The 23,251-nt window shown below is 42.9% G+C and overlaps 1 protein-coding gene across 1 annotated transcript; it reads left to right on the forward strand.

Annotated features, from left to right (window-relative positions):
• Positions 1-469: 469 nt before the first annotated feature.
• Positions 470-18,071, forward strand: gdap1 (ganglioside induced differentiation associated protein 1; the record flags this gene model as incomplete). Its single annotated transcript, XM_080417465.1, has 13 exons — positions 470-634; positions 3,220-3,412; positions 5,123-5,296; positions 6,243-6,337; positions 6,923-7,037; positions 7,615-7,978; positions 11,629-11,722; positions 12,842-12,977; positions 13,570-13,651; positions 14,575-14,704; positions 15,604-15,739; positions 17,032-17,110; positions 18,017-18,071. The coding sequence occupies 13 exons, from the start codon at positions 470-472 to the stop codon at positions 18,069-18,071; spliced, it is 1,818 nt and encodes a 605-aa protein (XP_080273591.1).
• Between the last annotated feature and the right edge of the window lie 5,180 nt (positions 18,072-23,251).

Raw genomic sequence — 23,251 nt, forward strand, 5'->3', positions numbered from 1 at the left:
CCTCACAAATCTCTATTTATAACAATCATGACATACAATACAATACAATACAATACAATACAATACAATACAATACAATACAATACAATACAATACAAATAAAAAAAAGAAGAAGTTATAAATACATAAATACAACATCAGAGCATCAGAACATTTTTGAGTCATAAATTGTTTTAATGTACTGCTTGGCTTCAATCTCAAATACAATGAAAGATGGTTTGGAATGACTAAATTTGGATTTATGTATATGAAATTTTGCTAGAATAATTATCAAATTAATTATGAATACCTAATTTTTCTTATTACTATTATTATCGACACAGCTCCAAGCCTCTAGAGGGGGTCTGATCGTGCCGATGACGTTATGGGCTTGTTTTCATAGAACTGGGTTGCTTGTTTCTCTCGCAAGATTTGGCAACAGTGCCAGTTACACGCTCGCTCGCGCCCGACGGACGGACGGACAGGTAAAATGGCGGCCGAAAACAGTGCAGAATCTCAGGATGAGAAAGAAATGCTTTTAAAGAGAGACGCCGCACAACAAGAGGTCCTACAGAAAGACAGCGGGACGCTGACGGAAACCACAAAGTCCAAGTTGACGCTGTATCACTGGACGCAGTCCTTCAATTCTCAGAAGGTGAGCATGATGGAGCATCAACGCAGCATCAGCACCACGGCCAGTGGACAGCTCCTCTCAAGGGTAGCCATGGCTCACACGACGGTCGTCTGTCACGACCGTCCTGGATGAACTTCAACCTGGTGTTTGCACTTTCTTCCTTTACGGCCCGTACATATACACAAACGTTCAGATTTCAAATATAAAGAGCTTACCCCGTGGCCACTGATGTTACAATTCTACTCGGGCCCTCTGAAGTTACCTGTATTTTACGTATTGTTCAATAAAAAGCATTTTAATTCGATTGGTGGCCATTTTCTCTTAGAGTTATAATGTATCAGAGTGCAGTACACCTCCCAACCGATAGGGTCGCGTAATTGATAACTTAATGGAGGAAATACGGAGAAAATGGCCACCGATCGGATTAAAATGCTTTTTATTGAACAATACGGAAGATACGGGTACTTCTGAGGGGCCGTGCATAATTGCAACATCCGTGGCCATGGGGTAAGCACTTTATATTTGAAATATGAAGGTTTATGTAAATGAGGAAAGACAAGTGCAAACACCAGGTTGAAGTTCATCCATGGCTGTCATGATGTAACAGTAATGTTTCAGGACTACTCAAGGGTAGAAGGCTAGAAGCAACGAGGGACTCAATTTATCATCATTATTCCGGTCAGGATGCAATCGAGCAGTGATGGAAGAAGTACCCATTATGTTTTACTTAAGTAAAAGTATCAATACCAGATAGATTGTAGAAATACTCTGTTACAAGTAAAAGTCTGGTATTAAAAAATTACTTGAGCAAAAGTACAAAAGTATTGGTATCAAAATGTACTTAAAGTACCAAAGTAGAAAGTACTCATTATGCAGAAGGTCCCGTTTCACAAGTCTTCAAATGTATAAAATGTATCAAAATCTTTTGAAAATAGCCGATCTACAAGCTCACAATGCATCGTTACGCTTTGTGAGCTTGTAGATCTGCTATTTTCAAATGGCCGAAATGTATATAGGGCTGAAATGGTTAATGTACGTTTTGTAATAATAATCAAAATCTACAAAGTAACTAAAGTTGTCAAATAATTGTAGTGGAGTAAAGTATAATATTTGCTTCTGAAATGTAGTGGAATAGAAGTAAAAGTACTGAAAATTGGACATACTCAAGTAAAAGAAATACCTCAAAATGGTACTTGAGTAAATGTACTTAGTTACTTAGTACAGTACTTAGTTACTTTACACCACCGGTCAGGATGCAATCAAGAGTCTTCGTTTTTATAACTCGTTTGACTAAATATAATGTTGAGTATGAAAATTAGGTCAACAATTGTTTGTTTACACTACACATATGATGCTGCATGCATGGCTATAGCCTACTCAAGATTAGCATTACTCCAGAGTCCAATCTTGCATTTTCTATCCATTGTTTAACTTTAAGCTGTAAAGCAACAACATGTTCAACTAGTTGTTTAAACATGAGTATCTGTAGTGAAATATGCAAACAGACTGAAAAAAGGGGTGATGGGTGGATGTGTGGTTTGTAACAGGGATATTTCCCCATCTGCTGGATGAACATAATAGTCTTACCCATTAATTTCCTATGGCAGTCAATTTAAACCCAGAACCACTCAAGATTCAACGGGAAAAAATGGTGACTGGTGATCAGCAATACCTCAAATGATGTACATTTGGTTCCATTTGTACACTCTTTGAGTTACAGACCCATAAGGGTCCATTTGGCTCCTTGGAACCCCGGTGTCAAGGTCCCCTGGGGGTCAAGTTGAGAACCAGCAATGTAGGGTAAACATTAGGGAGTCTGTATCATCAGACAATAGACATACTAGCCTATTTGTTTAGAGTTTATTGTCATTCCTGTTCAGTGGCCTTGTGGTTAGAGTGTCCGCCCTGTGATTGGGGGGTCAGGGTTTTATTCCCCGGACGGGTCATACTAAAGACTCTAACAAAGGGACCCAATGCCACCCTGCTTGGCACTCAGCATCAAGGGTTGGATTGGGAGTAAATCCCTAGCCATACTAGCCACGGGATGTGCTTGTACATCAAGCTGCCTCACGCTACAGAAACAGGACATAGGCTTCTGCCCTATATGGCTAGGCAAGATAAGGACATATTGTCATTCATTAGCAAAATCGTGTGTCTTGCCACCAGAAAGCATGGTGACTTGCCATATTGCTACTTGCTAGTCAGTTATAGGTCTGTATACAGCAAGAAAGTCTGGACATAGATCAGAATCAGAATCAGTTTTATTTGTCACATCACACAGGTGCAAATAAGTGGTTGAAATAAATAAAAACATGTGCGCCCTCCATCGTTTTGTAGTATTATATTCTGTGAGAAAAGAGAGGACAGAGGTAGAGTGAGAGCAAAGGGAAAGAGATAGAAAACAGGTTGAATAGAACAAAAAGATGTATGTGTATACGTACATATATACAGATAACATAATGTGAAAGCAGGTACATACATACATGATATTTAGAATGTTAGCATCATATGCAGGTGTGTACAAAGGTAAAGCATTGGTAATCAATAGATAATCAAAAGACAATTAAAGTATGTATAGGGCCACTGAGGATTTAACTTTATCGTAGGTTCGTCTGGCCATAGCGGAGAAAGGCTTGCGCTGTGAGGAGTATGACGTGAGCTTGCCCCTGAGCGAACACAACGAGCCTTGGTTCATGCGTCTGAATCCCGCCGGAGAGGTTCCTGTCCTGGTCCACGATGACAACGTCATCTGTGACCCCACGCAGATCATGGACTACCTGGAGCACAACTTCAGAGACGGTGCGTCTGACAAGAACTTCACAGCCTCACACAAACTCTCTCTCACTCAATAGTGCTAGACTGGGAGGGTAAGGGTCACCCCAGATACTGAAAATAAGGTTCACATACGTGAATGTGCCTACGTTTGCCACTCGCAGATATTATTGGATCATTTTCCTCAATTCATAAATGACCACGTGTAATTTGTTATACGCATGTGTATTTATTTGTTTATTTATTTTATCCATTTGTTTAATTGGGTTATCTACTTTTTAATTGGGTTATCTACTTTTAGGACTTGTGTGACAATCTGAGGATGTTTTAGGTCATGCAGAAATGTAAAAAAATCTAAAGGGTTCGCAAACTTTTAAGCACCCCTGTTTTTATCATTTGTGTGCATTTTTCTTTTGAGTATTTAATTTGCATTGCTTTCATGTCTATGATTTTGCATTTCACATCAACATTTCATTTGTTGCATTTTTATTCATTTAATTTCCCACCATTCTGCCTTGGTTTGCTTTGATCCAACCCGGTAGCCATTGAATGTTCTGAGAGGCTGTTCCTCCCAGCTGGATAAAGAGGAGAGAGATTCCGGTAAGATTGACGGCTCTTCGCGGTGCTGAGTGCACCACAAGCAGTGGTGGAAAAAGTACTCTGAATAAAAGTCAGGAATTCAAAATGTACTTGAGTAAAAGTACAAAAGTATTGGCATCAAAATGTACTTAAAGTACCAAAAGTAGAAAGTACTCATTATGCAGAATGTCCCGTTTCACAAGTTTTCAAATGTATACAAATCTTTTGAAAATTGCAGATCTACAAGCTCACAATGCGTGGCATCGCGACGCATTGTGAGCTTGTAGATTGGTTATTTTCAAATGGCCAAAATGTATATACAGTAGGGCTGACGTGGGTAATGTATGTTTTGTAATAATAATCTAAATCTACAAAGTAACTAGTAACTAAACTTTTCAAATAAATGTAGCAGTAAAATATTTGCCTTTGAGATGTAGTGGAGTAGAAGTAAAAGTACAGAAAATTGTAAATACTCCAGTAAATTGAAATACCTAAAAAATACTCGAGTAAATATACTTAGTTACTTTACACCACTGCTGAGATGCAGCATGTGACACAACATCCACTGTTATGGTGTTACATTTCTACTAATAATGTCACAGAAAGGCACGCGTTCTCTCCTTAGCCAGAGCTGAGACCAGTGGTTCTCAAACTTTTTCATGTCAAGGACCCCCAAATGTATTTGGCCGTGGACCCCCATCTGAAAATGTTTTGTGCCAACTGTACTGGGTTTGGTGATGTTCTATGTTGTCTGAATCAGCTTGTTTGTGTTTATTTACGTGCTAGAAGCGTGACTTTGAGAGCTGTTTCACTGTACAATGCAAGTAAAATGAGGAGCATATTGAATGATCAATTTCTAATCAATGGAGCAATTTTTTTTAATTTCTTGTCCACCTTTGGAGTTAAATCATGGCAAGGTAACTACACAACCCAAACCTCTACTAAAGTGGTCTTGCCCTTTAAAGACAATTAAACACATCTTCCATTGGTCAGTCTCCCTGATGCCTGTATAGCATTTACGAGGTCACCTCAGGTCCGCTCTTTTGTCAGCGGGTGAAAGAAAGAAAGCCTTGTTGCGGCAAAGCTTTAGGGAAACTATAAACTGACACCAGACATGTTGTTCCCTCTGGTTCTTTCCCATGCCTCGGGTTTCTCCAGACGCCACACCTAAGCTGATCCCCGACGAGGGCAGTATGTACTACGCGCGGGTGCAGCACTACAGAGAGCTGCTGGACTCGCTGCAGATGGACGCCTACACCCACGGCTGCATCCTCCACCCGGAGATCACCGTGGACTCCCACATACCGGCCTACGCCACCACGCGCATACGCTGTAAGACGCATGCATGCGGACGCATATAAAGGCTTGAGGTGTTTTTTTTTTCTTTTACGGCTAGGCTCCGAAAGAGGTTGTCTGTCTATAAGTGGGTCTGTCTGTCTGTCTGTCTGTCTGGAGATAATTTCGCACACACACTTTCTTGTGTACACTATCAGTAGGCTGATGTAGAATCCCCCCAGATCCACTGGGCATGGATGACGTCATCGGCTTGACTCTTTCAGAGCCAAGCCCGTCTACAAGGAAGTGAATGTCGGTTGAATCGGGCTGTGACCTCATCATACGTCATAGATACGTCATAGACGACTGGACACATTAAAGAGATATAGTTCACCCCCAAAGGGACATTTTTTCTATCGATTAGTCACCCCACGGAGACTTGAATTCATGAATGTTTGTTTAGTTTTTTGTCGCATTCCTAAGCCAATAATTTGATGACCGGCGGTTCCGGTAGAAGACACAAAGAGTCTCCTTTGTGTCTCATAATGGAACCGCTGCCTACCGGTCCGCTGGTCATCAAATTATTGGCTTAGGAATGCGACAAAAGCAAAAAAATATCCATGAATTCAAGTCTCCATGGGGTGACAATCGATAGATAGATAGTTTGGGTGAACTATCCTTTTAAGTCAGAGTTCCATGTGAAGCCATGCCGTCATTGGACCCAGTAGTCTTGTGTATTGTCACATGTCCAACAATACAACAGAAATCCTTGTACTCCGGCTTTAAGTTGAAAATAATTTGAAAAATAAACTTTCAGCGTAATGTACCAACCTCACGAGACAAATTCTGTGCGTATGCAAACATGCCTGGCAATGTAAAGAATTCTGATTCTTACTGAGAATCATTACTGACAGTCTCTATATTAAATATGTAATCTCTACAGTAACACACTTTAACACTAAATAATAGTTTTCTGATTCACTGTTGTGTTTGTATGTGACAGCACAGATTGGAAGCACAGAATCAGAGCTGAAGAAACTGGCAGCGGAGAACCCCGAGCTCAAATATGCTTACATAGCAAAACAGAGGCGCTTGAAAGTAAGCCATCGTTCAAGTCAGTGCAGTGTGAAGTGCAATGTTTACCTTTTGATTATTCATAAAAATAGCTGTTCAGGCAAAACCGTTGTTTGCCATGAGTGACTCAGCGTCTCGCACTCTCTCCAAGACCTGCTCTCTTTGAAGTACTGTGTGCAGTGCTGGGCCGAGGGAAAGTAAATCTGAAAGAGCACATTATTTCAGTCTGTTGACATGAGCAAATAAATTATGGCCATTTATGGTTTACTCTTCCCCTCCCCCTACCCCCCTATCCCCCACAACATTATTATTTTTATTTTTTGTATCGGATTATTTAGCTAATAGCTCTCTAATAGCTTACACATTATTCAGCGCGCACACATATGTGTTGTGTATGGCAACAGACTGCAGTAGCCAAATACAATTTTAACAATATTTTGTATTTCAAGCATCAGATTACATTTATTTATAGCACATTATAGTGTACACAAGTGTTCACTTTAGAGAGACACAACGAAGAAGGCAACTAAAGAGGTTAAAGTAACAGACTTATAACAGAGCACAGTAGACAAAGAACCAGTATAATATTATTTCATCATTTTCCTTCAGTCCAAGCTGTTTGACCATGACAACATGAAGTACCTGAAGAAGCTGCTGGATGAGCTGGAGGCTGTGATGGACCAGTTGGAGACAGAGCTTCAGAGGAGAGTGGAGGAAACACCAGGTATCCCAGTATGAGTTAGTTATGGCTAGTAGTGGTAGGCTTGGGCAAATATAAAAAATCTAATAACATGATATTTGTGTTGTTTGCTCTGAGCTGTGTTTTTGACAATTGGCTCTTTTCCACTACGAAGGGTAACCCAGAACCTTTGATAACCTGAAACCTTCCAGAACTCGTGAAGTTCTGTGATATTTTTATTTAAGTTTCCATTATAACAAGAACAACCTCTGAAGGGGGAGGTAGGCCTACATCATTTTTTTTATTTTTTTATAAATCGGAAATAGCCGATAAAATAGCAAAAAAATAGCAGATCTACAAGCTCACAAGCATCATTTTGAAAGTATAAGTTCTGAGTTCTGGGTTCCCAGAACTTGGGTTAGTACTACCTCCAGAGCATGGCCCAAATTAGGTCCCGAGAACCTTGTCTGACACCGAGCCGGGTAGCGTACGGAGAAAAGTCCAGAACCTGTGAAATATGTTTCACGGCACGCCACGGTTCACGTAGTTCTTGCAGTCGAAAAAGAGCCAAATGTCATCCAGTTGACTCATTTCTTCCTGTGTTGCTGTTGTCTTCCTGTAGAGGAGGGCAGTCAGGCCTCATGGCTGTGTGGCGACTTCTTCAGCATGGCCGACGTGTCTCTTGCCGTCACCTTGCACCGCCTCAAGTTCCTTGGCCTCTCCCGCCGTTACTGGGGCGGCGGCCTCCGCGTCAACCTGGAAACGTACTACGAGCGCGTGGTGGAGCGGCCGGCCTTCCGCAGGGTCCTGGGCCTCGTCAACAACATCCTGATCTCAGCCGTCCTGCCCGTCGCATTCCGCGTGGCCAGGAAGAACGCGCCGACCATCTTCGGCACGACTCTGTTGATCGGCGTCCTCGGAGGAGCCACGTACCTCGCCTTCCTCTACCTGAATAAGAGGCTGATCCTTCCTAGCTTCTTCACTAGGTAGTGTTGTGAGGACGCAACAGGTTGCGTTGGATGTGTTAGTGATCGGGCCGAGAGAGAGAGAGAGCGAGAGAGAGAGAGAGGGAGAGAGAGAGAGAGAGAGGGAGAGGGAGAGGGAGAGGGAGAGGGAGAGAGAGAGACGGCCAAGAGAGAGAGAGAGATAGAGATAGAGAGTTGTATAAGTTTCCTTTGCCTGATGTTGCACAGGTACTGTACATCAAGGCTTTGGATAACCCCCTTAGACATGATAATTTAAGTAACTGAAAAATTACGTTTATTGTCACTGAAAACTGTCTTTACTGTGATGCTGGTTGCACAAACATGCACTTTTAGTAATCTATTAAGAGACTCATTTTGCTTCCTATGCATTCAGTAATACATGATCTCAATGTCTTATTTGCATGTTATGGATACAATCCCGTGCACTATCGTATGTGATGGGATGCTATTCCAATAATACAGCAAATACAACTTATAACAAATGCCATATGCTTTGTTTGCCTACAAGTCTGCCAGCGCTGTGCATCTGTTCAGTGATTAAGCAAAGCCATGCTATGTCTTTTGTCAAAGCCTTTCATGTCATTTATATGGCCATCCATTATTACTGCACCTGTATTATTGTGTGCATGATTGATGATATATTATTGTTTGATGGATAGATAGTCTAAGTCCCGCTATTTGGTCTGAATGAACCTGTGAGCTGTTCCAATCCCATTTACATCATCTTCATTCCATATAGTACTCTGAAATTAAACAGCTCTCAAATCCTTCTCCTGTTTTTTTTATTCATTCCATTTGTTAAGACTGCCTGTGCAGAACACTTGGATGGCATCCAAAATCCACAACGCAAAGACATTTATTCAAATATGCTTTATCATACCCACAACTGTTTAACTTGTTAAGATGTTTTATCAAAACATCCAAAGACTGCTAATCATGAATCTTACGACCTGGAACCAAGTCAACATCCACAACACGAGTCCACAACACACCCCAGTTGACATATAACATAACTGGGCCCTGGTTCAAACCCTTCAGGGACTGTGTTAATTCACCTGAGCTCAACCTCACACTAAGCAGACATATAGGCTAGACCTTTCAACAAAGTCTGGCCTTTGTTTTCAGTGTCTGTGAGGTCTGGCTAGTGTAGCTTGTCATAGAAATACCCCACACGTGCGAAAGCTATATACAACAGTATGCATGATGATCTGTCAAATGGAACGTGAGCGTATTGCAGTGTGTTGCCATTGGAAAATCATACTGTTGCAATATGGCAACAGGCAACCCCCACAGGGATCGTTCAATTACATTATTGCAGATAGTGAGGGGCGGAAAGAAACTCATTACAAGCATCTGTGTTACTGCAATTGAGTACTTGTACTTTCTTTTAAAATAAATTCAAAAATCAGTAATTCTACTTTTTTTTGCAAGGTAAGAGTCAGGAGGATAGCTTTGAAGCTATCTTTTCCCCTCATAAGGCAATCTTTGAGAAGTCTTTCTGATGAAGAAAAGGTGGTCACCACTTTGGAGAGCATCAGTGAATTGCAGAGGGATCGGTTGCTAGGACATATTCTTATTGAAATGGTTACGGCGAGGATCCAACATTGGCCCTTTTACCGTGACCATATAACTAAGTAACTAAGTCTTCAAAAGAGAGCTACTTTAGTACATTTACTCAAGTGGTTTTCAAGCCGTAATATCTTCTAATACTTAAGTAAAGTTACAGAACTTCTACTTGAGTAGGATATTCTAGTATTCTTCCCACCCCGACGTATAGTTAAGATAGTCATAATACAGGGTAGAGTTTCTTAATTTTACTATATGCCCTAGAACAAATACAGTAAGATATGTATTATAGCTACACTAAAAACAAGTGTGCCAGTTCACACAAATGTAGCATGTAATTATTGCAGTTTTCTGATTAATCCTTGGCTCACTCATTATACCACAGAACATTTACTCATGGAGCACCGCTTCAGAGATCCATGGTGTATCCCCCACAAAAGAGATATTGTGCAAAGAGAACTTTGATTGACATAAGTAAAGCAAACATGCACCGAACCCAATAAAAACACCGTTCAATTCCTCGGTGTCCACGTCAGAATGTAGATGTTGCACGTTAGAAGCATTTCAAAAGCAATATTTATCATTTACATTCTGCAGGATCTCATTACAAAGAGGGGGAAAATGGAACACACTCCTTCACCCATCAACTGAATAACATTGTCCTTGGCTAAAAACTTCACTGGGTCTCCAAAGTCTGATATACTTCAAGCCAACTGAACACAGAGGCATATGTGAGTTACTCCTCTTAACCACCGGGTGGCAGTGTCTCATCAAGGAACACACTTTGCTCTTGATTCCTCTAAAATGCATCCCAGTCAATCAGATGGGATCTGTGAAGCAGTGGCTCTCAAAGTGGGGTCCGGCGACCCCCAGGGGTCGTCGGGGGGGTTCCAGGGCGTCCCCAGCCAAATGTGTTAAAATGATCAAAATCAGTTTAACCACTTTAACCCTATAGCCAAGTACGCATTGTGAGCTTGTAGATCTGATATTTTCCAAAAATCTTTAAAGAATGTAAAACATGAAACATTTAAACAACATAAATCTTGGGTCCCTGGCACAAAATATTTTCAGATGGGAGTCTGTGGCCAAATACATTTTCTTTTGGGGGGTCCTTGACATGAAAAAGATTGAGAACCACTGCTGTAAAGGCCAATAAAAGCACATTTACAAAAAAAACAAACATTTGCAGTCCAACATCAGTTATTTTCATCAAGCAACAAGTCTGTGCGACTAAGTATAAATTAGGCTTAACAGGCTTATGCAGGGCATATAATCTTCAACAAGGTAACATAAAGAAGGTTTTTTACAGCAGGTGCTGGCCAGGGTTTATACAACATCTATATGGTTCACAATACACACATACGTATGTCCATCGCAGCATCACAGGATAGATGGGGGGATTACTTTACATTGCTGCAATAATTTGGATAAATGCTGTTTTATGAGTGCGCGTGTGTGCGTGCGTGTGTGTGTGTGTGTGTGTGTGTGTGTGTGTGTGTGTGTGTGTGTGTGTGTGTGTGTGTGTGTGTGAATGCGTGTGTGGACTGCTATATATTATAGCTGCAATGATGGCCAACAACGATTCAGCCAGCTGACAAAATAAACCTCGCGCTGGAGCTGCACATGGTCACGTATGGTTCAATTGATTGGAGCTGACATCTCGCTATTCAGTTGTTTAGAATCCAACAGGTGGCTCGCGATAATTGGGCAAAGCTCTCTCCGCGTCTGGCTCTGCAGTGAAGTGAATTCCGCCTCAGCCTGCAGACTAAGTAGTATCTCACAGCATCAGGGATATGCGTGCACCTTATATGACTGACTATCAGTCAGTCAGACTACCCACCACCACATCCTCCACAGGATATGTTCTGTCAACGGCTGCAAGGCCCCTACGCACACCGAGGCGAACACCCACACACACACACACACACACACACACACACACACACACACACACACACACACACACACACACACACACACACACACACACACACACACACACGCAGGCAGGAGGTTTTATTCACTATACATTGTGCCAAGCGTCAACACCAAAATAGATTCATTTTTCCTGTCTTGTTTCCCAGAGCTGTCCAATTCGCGCCTACTGGACTTGAAGCCTGGATTTGCCTCGCCTCTTGTCTGAATCCCAATGAGAGCACGGACCAGCGGACTCTCAAAGTGGGGTGAGGGCCGGGGTTCCAAATGAACCCTTACAGGTCTGTAACTCTGAGAGTGTACGAATGGAACCAAATGGAAAAAATGTATCAAATCAAATACATTTACATCACATGAAAAAGTAATACAAATTAAAAGTTTAGGAGAGTAATCAGTCATTTGTTACATGCCAGTAACCTTCCGAACCCTGGGTGATAGAGATAGATGCCTGTAGACACAGTTGGGTTTGTTTATTTGAATGGCAGCAGAGAGGCTACATGCAGCTCTGTGTTAGTCAATTTACATCACATGAAAAAGTAATACAAATTAAAAGTTAATTTGTATTACTGGAACCGTGGGAACCGAGGGTCCATTTGGTTCCATTCGTACTCTCTCAGAGTTATGGGGGTCCTTGAAATTAAAACGTTTGAGAACCACTGGCACACACTTTTCAGACCCGGAGAGACACACAGGTCACTACTGACATCATGGACGATGTGGGATTAGAACTGAGTCACCACTGTTCCAAAGCTCTTGCTTTGGTATGGGGCATCTTGGCTGCTGCACGTGCTGTATGCCAGCAAGTGGATTATTTGTACTCCCATTGAGAGTGTCTTTAAACCCCCTCAAGTGTATGTTAGAGATGGCGACTGGCATGCTGACAGACCGCTAACACAGAGCTGCATGTAGCCTCTCTGCTGCCATTCAAATAAACAGACCCAACTGTGTCTACAGGCATCTATCTCTATCACCCAGGGTTCAAATGACTTCTCTCCTAAACTTGTAATTTGTATTACTTTTTCATGTGATGTATATTCGATTTGATACATTTTGTATTGCTTTCTTACTAAATGTTTTAAACCAGGATAATGTATAACACCCCATAAAAACAGACATTTCGTGCATTGCCCTGTACATAATGGAGTTCTATTGTGCACGCTACCACTTGGTGCAGCACAAACCGGTGCCTACGCCCCCCCGCAGACAGGTTTTTTGGTTCTGGACCGGTCCGACCGAATTCGCGGCTCAAACCATCCCCGGGTGTGGGACGATGGAGATCTTTGTATCTGTCTGTCATGAACCATCCCTGGGTAATGAGGCGGCATAAGAGATTTTTCTATCCCTGAGGACCTGTCTACAAAGCTGGGCGACATCCTGGAAGCAGGAGTGGGAGTCGGCCAGGCCCACATGTATCCACCATTATGTCCAGTCCAGGACCTGGGAGATGGCATCGTAGAAGATCTACCACGCCGGCAATGGACCCTGCTGAACCATCTACGTACTGGGGTCAGCCTCTTCAATTCGTCTGTGAAGAATTGGGGCCTGGTAGACAGCGCAGCATGCAACATTGCAGCATTATATATTGCAGCATTATATACTATAGTCTATGGTCTTAGTAGACAGTGGAAAATGGAAAATGTACCAACATTTGGAGGGAATTTATTTGAAAAGTTATTGCCATTGCGAAGAGTGAACGATTTTGTCTTATGAGAAATGTAAGATATTTATTCGAATTTTTGCCAAGTCTGCATGTAATTGGGGCGCACACATCCCTGGGTATCGCCTAGTTGTGACTGATTATAGTTATATTTGTTTTAGAATCTCTCAAGAAATACACACACTTTCTGCCTTTCCCCTGTCTTCATCCATCCTGGTCTTTCCCTGTCTCTGTCTTATGAGCACAGTCCTTCTGACTGTCTTTCACTGTCTCTGTCTTATGAACGCAGTCCTTCTGTCTGTCTTTCACTGTCTCTGTCTTATGAACGCAATCCGTCTGTCTGTCTTTCACTGTCTCCGTCTTATGAAGGCAGTCCTTCTGTCTGTCTTTCATTGTCTCTGTCTTATGAACACAGTCCTTCTGTCTCTCTCAGTGGAGACTTGTTCCAGCTGTGTCAGAGAGAAGGGTCTGGGTGGAGTAGGGAGTCGTGCAGGTGCCTGTGTGGATGTCTGGATGTGTGCGCACGTGTGTGTGTGTGTGTGTGTGTGTGTGTGTGTGTGTGTGTGTGTGTGTGTGTGTGTGTGTGCGTGTGCGCGTGCGTGCATGTGGAAGGAAACACGGCATGGAAACCCTGCATGGAAACCCCCAGCAGACAGACAAATAGACATACAGTATATATAGGGAGGTACCCGCAGGCAGACAGCAAGAGGTGTGGTCCAGTGGCGTGGACAATTGGCCTGAAGAGATGGAAACGTGATGCTTAAAGATGCAATCCAGACTGGAGGGTTCATGGACAAGGTTGACCTGAAGAAAGAGAGGTTTGAAAAATCTTGGAAATGGTGAGTGGAGAGAGAGAGAGAGAGAGAGAGAGAGAGAGAGAGAGAGAGAGAGAGAGAGAGAGAGAGAGAGAGAGAGAGAGAGCCATGCCTGATGTATACTTGGTTGCACGCTGTGTCTCGCACTGGAAATAGCTGATCTACAAGCTCACAACGCGTCACGCTGGGAGTCTGCGACACATCATGAGCTTGTAGATCAACTATTTTCAGTGCGCATCTAGGTATAAATCACCCTGTAGGAGGTCGGAAGTACTAAAGTGTCCCGCTTGGCGCTTGGATTATGCAATTGATCGATTGCTGCACATTCTACAGAAGAATTCACAGCCCTGTCTTTTCCATCCAAAGCTACACTGCTTTAGTGTTGTGCTGTAAGATATGAATAAAAAAAATGCAGGATTAAGTCCATAATAATAACTACTCTATAGCAGTTTTACAGTACATACTGTAATGGAATAAAGTTACAACCTATCCTGACCTACTGTAGAACCTCCCCCCAAAACATGGGTTTGTAACACATTCATGCTACAGTACCTGCATGTAACAACTATGTGATTAATCTCTGTCAGTGTCCATGTCTCATTGTGAGTTGTCTTCTAAACAAGTACGGACATGGACGGAGAAGAACATGGTACACGGGCAGGTGGAGCCGGGAGGCCGGGGACAGCGACCGGAGTGATGATGATGTGCGACCCCGAGGGTGTGTTGGATGTCCACAGTTCTGGGGAGAGCAGAGTAAACAGAGGCCCAGGCCCACGCAGCAGTAGTTGAGAGAACACCCTTCCCTCCTTCTCCTCCTCCTCCTCCCCCCCGGCCCGCTCCCTGCGCTCGAGGTGGCTCTGGTCCCAGTGACTGAGTGGGTGGGAGCATGGAAACTTCCACAGCGGTTCACACACACACATCTCCTGAAGCCTCTGAGGAAGGAGTGGAGAGAGAGAGAGGGAAACTGGAGAAGGTGTAGATTTGGGGTGGAAAGATGGAAGGATAGGTGCAGAGGCGGATTTAGCTGTGATTCAACTGTTTCAAATTATTTTTTTCCAGTTTTTTTTCCTTCTCTTTTTCCCAAACAGAGGACTGTACGAGTAAAGCTTATTCTGCGCATCAACTCATCATTATGTCTTACATACAAACCTTGTCAGATTTTGTGGTAAAGATCGGCTGATCTGTGCAGGATCTAGTCAGATCTTGAACATGATTAATATTTTCACTCACCATGGTGAGTGGCGTCCAGCTGCAGGTGCGCAGAATCCTCTGAATGGGTCAGTGGGCGGGACATCTGCCCTTATGCTAGGCGGAAATGATGTACCACCGCTTGCAGCCAGTTTCTTTAGATTATGGCATGGCAATTCGCATATCAACAGGGGCTCTTAAGGTCTCTTAACACCACTATCTCACACCTGTATGAGGGGAACAACAGATGATGCTGTGATGCTGTTCATGGACTACGTACATACAGTTCAGTGTTCAACACAGCAGTTCCTGCCAAGTTCGACACAAAGCATGTGCAACTGGATACTGGATTTCCAGACAAGCCGCCGCCAAGTGGTGAGAATGGGCAACATTACATCAGACTGACCCTAAACAGGAGCCCTGAGTCCTCTCCTCTACTCCCTGTAGTGTACACACTCGACTAGGTGGCCATACACAGCTCCAACGCCATCATCAAGTATGCTGACGACACAACAGTGATGGGCCAGATTGTCGATGATGACAAGTCTGTCTACACAGGGACAAGGTCTCAATGGTGTCAAGAGAACAACCTCACTCTCAGTCTCAACGTCAACAATCGACCAAGGAGCTAATCTTGGACAGGAGTAGAGAGCATGACCGATAGTCAACATCGGTGGTGTTGCATTGGAGTAATTTCAAGTTCCTCTGCCTTACACAAAAGTATCAAAACATTTAAATACCCATGTACAGAAAAATTACCTAAAATGTGTGCACGAGTACAGTACTTGAGTAAATGTACTTAGTTGCTTTCCACCACTGCAAATAGCTGCAGATTTGTTTCTCCTTTTCGGCAATGCAACATCTCACGGTGCCCTATCCCCAGAAAAATGTAATGTTAAATGTTTTTCCACATTACCCCTTAAACCCTCTAGAGTCTAGACTTAGTGAAATGCATTGTGAGCTTGTAGATCTGCTATTTTTTGTCTAATGCTATTATGTTCCTCCAGAATATGGATGCTGGCGTTCCAGTGGTCAAACATTTTTAGGATGTCCCCTGTATGGCTGGAACTCTGCAGGATCACCAACGCACTTCTGTCACCACTGACTTGGATAAGCATTGTGGTTACATAACATCTTCGGTCCCTGAAGCCAATGACGTCAAAGCAGTTCTCCCCCTCTGTCATATCTCACTCTTTGTTTTGTTTTTTCTTCCTCTAATGGTCACACTGACCCACTGGCTCCATCTGAGCTGTTCTGAGAACTCCACTGGGCTTTTCCAGACAGCAGCTGTCTTGTCCCTCGTCTGTGCCTTTCAGTGTGTGTGTGTGTGTGTGTGTGTGTGTGTGTGTGTGTGTGTGTGTGTGTGTGTGTGTGTGTGTGTGTACGCGCGCGCACACACACAAATGTGTGTGTGTGTGTGTGTGTGTGTATGTGTGTGTGTGTGTGTGTGTGTGTGTGTGTGTGTGTGTGTGTGTGCATACTACACAGTGTTTGCTGAGTCGACTCGAGGTAGGATCTCGTGCTGTTGACACTACTGTTAAATGACCCCCCGCGGGCTCACCCTTCACAGCTTTATGATGAAAACCTGTGCCTCCGTCCATCTCCGCGTGTGCTCCTCAAATATTTAAACTGGGCCCACATAAACATGGCTGCAACCAGAGAGACGGCACTCAATGCCTGCTTGGAGTGAAAGAAACCTGCAGCATTGTAAATCTCTGCTCAATTGGGCCAGATGTGGCCAAGGCAAGCATACAGACTCATTTTTATTCTGCTAATGAATGGTGTGTGTTTGATATAGGCCTTCCATTGCCATGATCTCTGTGGGGATCTGCGGCGCTGGGGCAACGTCTTGTTTTCCACTTTTCTCAGCTCTTCTGTGTTTGTCTGTGCAGGTCTCTGCCCCCATATAGCGGAACTGCAGTCCTGTGACTATAGGGTTGGGATCCGGAACCGGAGGAACCGAATCCAACAGTGAGGAACCGGAATCGGTTCCATCATATTTGGAACCGTTTCAGGAACCGTTTTATCACACTGTCAGAGCTAGTATGTGGACTTTTCACGTCTGCTTTACAATTACAATACCGGTGGTTCTCAAACGTTTTCATTTCAAGGACCATCATAACTCTGAGAGTGTAAAAATTGAACCAAACTGACGCGTATGGGTCCATTTGGTTCCATTTGTACACTCTCAGGGCCCTACTTTGCACGTCTTAACTTATGACTTAACGTAAGACCTGGCGTGGCCAATGCTGTTTGGCTATTTTGTGAGGCCAAACAGCATTGGCCACGCCTCCAGGTCCTAAGTTAAGTCATGAGACCTGGTAGCCTACTTATAAGACGCGCAACATAGGGCCATCTGAGTTACAGACCTGTAAGGGTCCAATTGGAACCCCCTATAGGAATTGTTAAAGGGAACCGTTAAGTTCTAAAGGATTCCAACACTATAGTCCTGACGGCTCATCTTTAAAACGTTGGTTGATGGAGACACTGTTACAGCTGCTAGCATGCGCATGAGATACATTTCACTCATGATGAACAAAGTAATACTTCATGAGTTCTTCATAGAGACGACAGAGATGATAAGGACGGGGTTGTGGAGTTTGTTTGTGTGTGTGTGTGTGTGTGTGTGTGTGTGTGTGTGTGTGTGTGTGTGTGTGTGTGTGTGTGTGTGTGTGTGTGTGTGTGTGTGTGTGTGTGTGTGTGTGTGTGTGTGTGTGTGTGTGTGTGTGTGTGTGTGTGTGTGTGTGTGCATGTGTATGTCTAAACCTGTGTGTGGGTTTTTTGACGTCCCGAAGGCCCAGTACACGGATATCCCAATGTAAATACTGAGCCCACCATCTCACCATAAGAGCTCTTCCTCTCCCATGACCCTCACAGCCAATCAGACCTGACCTTCAACACAACCTTTCATAAGTCGTCGCTGTCGGGTTGAATCCTGAAAAGTACTTTTCAGGATTCAAATGAAAAAAAAATGCTAAGATAGCAGGTCTACTATTCTCTCTTCTGCAACTTTTGTGACGTCTGTCTTTTTCCACTATGCTTGATACTATCACTGACACCAATGGTTGTAAAACTTTTGTCAAGGATCCCCAAATTAATATGTAAAATAGCAGATCTAATAGATCAGCTCATTTTCAAATAGCCCATGTATATAGGGTTAAAGTGGTTAAACAGATTTTGAAGCCATTAACTCATTCTGCTGGGGACCCTCTGGAAACCCCCAAGGACCCCTGGTGGTCCCCGGGTCCCCACTTTGAGAACCACTGACTTACACAATGTAAGTGATAGGTGTTTATGTGTAAATGTCGTTTACAGTCTTTTTCTTTTCTTTTTTAGCCAGTAGAAGGTCAGGTCCAGCTAGATAGAACAATGGAGGCGAGTATTGGCATGGCCGTTGTGTACATGTGCGAGGAGCGCCCACAAAGATAGATCCATACAAACCCCCACCCATGGACCTGATCTTGGCACCAAAAACGGGATACAGAGACATGGATCAAGAGCTGGTGCATGTGTGAAGGGTAAACAACAGCAAAGGCTCTTGCACACTCTATATGTGTTTTTTGTCCAAAATTGTCGCACGTAAAAAAAAGTATATAAAAAAGATCTCATGTTGTGTCAATCACGTTTACACGCCTGTCAGACCAGATTTCAGACCAGGTTCGATTTTTTTGCATCCATCATCTGGTCTGAGTGTAGCAGGGTTTTGAGGCTGTAGGCATCTCCAGATTAATCTGAAAGACTTGTTGCCTGTCTGGCACACACTTTTCCAATGGGATGGCCCAATTTAAAATGGCAATTAAACACTTTAAATACATGAAACTCTCCTTGTAGTCAGGGGATATTTAAAAAAGATCTTGGAATAAATTCCTTACCAAAAGAAATCTTCACCAATGAGTTTGTAAAGGTGTCTAGTAACACATCTCACAAAGACTGAAATGCAGTTTCCCTAGGAGAATTTGTGACAGCTCCTGAAAGTTGGGGTACCCACCATAACCTTATGCGGGGAAAAAAATCTAGATTTTATTCTGTTTTAAGTAGCATGTGAGGGGTCAAATAGGGTGTTTTTATGATTCTGAATCCATTGCAAGCATTTGTTTTGCACCAAAACCACTCCTTGGGCTAAAAACGGCCATAGCCATCCTTTTCCAGGTACACTTTTTGTGTAAAAAGCCCATTGAGATTGGGCCGTTTTTAGCCCAAGGACTTGCAATGGATTCAGAATCATAAAAACACCCTAGTTTGACCCCTCACATGCTACTTAAAACAGAATTAAATTTGGATTTTTTTCCCCCCCACATAAGGTTATGGTGGGTACCCCAACTTTCAGCAGCTGTCAAAAATTCCCTAGGGAAACTGCATTTCAGTCTTTGTGAGATGTGTTACTAGACACTTTTACAAACACATTGGTGAAGATTTTTTTTGGTAAGGAATTTATTCCAAGATTGGACATTTTTCTGCTAATATCCCCTGACTATTGCTTTTTATGCAATCTCAGGATTGGATGGGCCCAATATTTGCTTTTCATTCTTCTGTTTTCACCAAGTGAGAACTGAGAAGACCACAAAATCAGCTTCGCTACTTGACGACTCAATTTTGTTTCATCCTGTGAACTTTTCGCAACGGATGACATGGGTTGGACTCAGCAAGGTTTCTGCGCTTAATGATTTTTGTCAGATGAAGGATTATAGGAACGTACTGTACCAGACTGGATTGTTCCACCTGATAACTTAATGGACTTACGAGCTGACAGAGATGAGTACAGCAGTAAGGCTAAAGCTGGAGGGCTTACTGTCTTTGTTGACTCCAGATGGACTAACCCCGAACATGTAACTGTAAAGGAATGTATCCCGAATGTACCCTGGACCCTGAGGCCATATTATTATTATGCTATGAGAATTCTCATATGCCATTCGCTGTGATTGTTTACATCGTGCCAAGTGCCTCGCCTTCACGCACAAGTTGAGGTCACCCACTCCAACCGCCGCAAGCTACAGACACAGTACGTTCATCATAGTCCAAAACCCTGACGAACTTCACCCAGTATGACCTGCAAAACAAGAGGAAATAACATCCTGGACCTGCTGTACTCCAACATTGAGGAGGCATACAATTCCATAGCCCCCCCCCACCCCCTCTGTACAGACCACAACCTAATGAAGCTTGCAGTAGATAGAGACAGCCCACAATCACCAGGGATCGAGGTCCAACAATGGTCGGAGATGGTGGAGGAGGAGATTATAGGGAGTATTTCAGAACATTTTTTAATTTGATTTATATTTTTAATCTTAGTTGTATCAATCTCTCTACTCTTATCTGCAACGGTGCTGTGTTTCATGCCTAATGCGGTGCTGATGCCTGACTTTCCTTATGGGATCTATCTATCTATCTAACTCCTCAAAGGGAAGAAAATCAATGGCTATTATTTTAGGTCCAATGCCATGAGAGGTCAAAGTCCTCCTTCAAACCGGGGCAGCTGGAGTCACTACAGACATAAGATCCAGTATGCCTCTCTTTGTTTGTGGCATTTAATTTTGTGACTATGCCCCTGGCATCAGAGCCCACTCGCATCCTTCCATGTACTGTTTGACCATAGGATAATTAAAGTTCCCAGTACAAATGGGCTGGCATACCTCTGTTCAGCTACTCTGTCCGTCAGCCTCCTTTTAGTGAGGCCTGCATAGAAACAGCCACACATGTATTCAAGTTGGTACACAGAATGAGTGGTAATACAATGTCTGAAACTGCTGATAGGACACCTTTTGTTACGACTATAGCGTTTGTTACTACTAATACATAAATAAAAGTGTCAGCTTTCTTACAGTTCTCATAGCAAAAAAAGGTAGCCTACAGTTGAATGTATCCACGGAGACTACACAATGTTACTTGAAATGCATTCAGTAGAGTACTGAGGGAAGCATTTATTTCCTTTCTGTCAGAGTGACAGTCACTTAGCTTGGACATTTATAGTAGTAAACGTCATTCCATAATATGTAAGTTTTGTGGAGTACAGTATATGGGGTGAAGTCAGAGAGAGAGAGAGAGAGAGAGAGAGAGAGAGAGAGAGAGAGAGAGAGAGAGGGAGGGTCCACGGAGTGCATATATCTCTGCCAGTCCAGGTGGCCAATCCAAGGCTACGTAAGTCGTGGGTTGCAGACGTCAGGAGGGGAGCTTCTATGACATACATTTTCACATATTGTATATTTACTTAAGGAGGTGCTAGTGAAAAGGCCACAAAGGGTCACCGAAATGTGTAGGGTTCCTGCAAAGCCCCCAATTAAATGATGAGACATCTTGTGTGTAAGGTTGACAATTTGGCCTGTGTCATCAACATCAACATCATGGGGTCAGTTAGATGGTTACGGTTCATGCAGCAAGTGCACTCAGCAAGTGTCATGGTAATCTACAGTATTTTAATACCTCTTGTGTGCAAGTGGACATTTTAGCCTAAAGGATTCATTATACTACCGTAAAGTCCGGCAGGGCCGTCTGTGGGACGGACATGCAGAAAGCACGGACGGCCCACCCCATGCCTGTCTCCCTCTCCGGCATTGCAGGAATACATTTGAGCCTTAACGGTGGTAGGGTTCATTCTCTGGGGTGCATGAAGGTGCACAGCAAAATCCATCACAATTAGGCCAGTAGATTTTGATCTGCAGTATGTTGTTTTGGACCAACATGGTGGACAGGCAGAAGGACTGCTATATTGCCTTTATATATTATATATGTGCCTCCTTCACCACATCCTTTATGATGCCCTTAAATGCATCAATGGATATAAATGTATCTAATTTTAGATCTTTCTGTAGATTATTCCATGCCCACGCTGCATAGTAGGAAAATAATTTTCCCAGACCTGTCCCAATTTGTGGTACATTAAAAAGCAACCACTTGGAGGTGTGGAGAGTATAAGTACCAGAGCTGGGACGGAGAAGGGTCCAAAAATGTAGGCTGGAAGTTTACCATAAAATAAACCAATGCTGTTGTCTGTTGTCTGAGTGGACAATGATGTCCAGCCCACCAAGTATGCAATGGGGACTTTGGGGGACTTTGTATTTGTAATAAAACGTAAAGATCCATGGTACACTGAAACAAGGCTCTGTGAAGTATATTCTGAAATAGCATTGACCATATAAATTATTAGAAGCATCTGGAACATGGGCAGCACAACGAGGAGAAACTGATGACGGTGCAGTGGTTTTGAAGGGACGTCCAACATAGTAGCTTGCTGCTGTGTGTGACCTGGACTTGCTGCTATAGCAGGGACCTAAAGCAAAGCCCAAATGATTATCCCAGGTATTTTCTTTGATCGTGGGTGGAAAGAGGAAACATCAGCAATATTATGGCCCAACTTATGAGATATCCAGAGGACATTAAACTTTCCAACTTTTGGCCATTCAAACGGATTAATACTCTATAGCTTTGCCTCCTCACTGAATACTGTGTCAGCAGTATGCTATGACATGTAATGAGTGGTTTGGTAGAGTGTTATGTTGATTGACCAAATGGGAATGGAGTTTCTTCTGTACTTTTTTAAACAAAATCTCATACTCAAAGGACAGTCTAAGTGGAGTTATTACTAGCAATGTGAATGTATTCGCTTGTACTAGTAGTAATGCTTCTATTACACTTGTAAAAGTTCAGTTTAACATTCAATGAATCCCTAAAGTGTCTACTGTAGCATTGTTTCAAATGTATACACCTTGATCACAACAAATAGACATCTTGTTCAGTCAACTATACACTGAACTTTATTTTATTTGGAGTAATAACATACAGTAGGCTATATGCTGCATTCATAGTAAAAATGACTGACTTATTCATTTATTTATTGCTGATTTGGTTCTACACAAGAGGCAATTCTCTCCAAAGACAAACACAGATTGATGAGCTGCGGCCAATAACAACATAGTCATATATGGTTTAATTCATGCACGTGCATGGGTACAGTACACGCACTCTCTCTGGTCGGGGTTGGTCTTGGCAAGCTTTAGAGAATGAATTGCGTTGCTTTATCGTCACAATCTCAATTAGCAAGCAAAGATATTAATGACCATGAATACAAAAGCTTAAAACAAATAGAGCAAAGTCATAAATAAATAATCTGGGCAGCAA

This window comes from Gymnoscopelus braueri (genome assembly GCF_963280865.1).
Source record: "Gymnoscopelus braueri genome assembly, chromosome: 21".
NCBI classification, from domain to species: Eukaryota; Metazoa; Chordata; class Actinopteri; order Myctophiformes; family Myctophidae; genus Gymnoscopelus; species Gymnoscopelus braueri.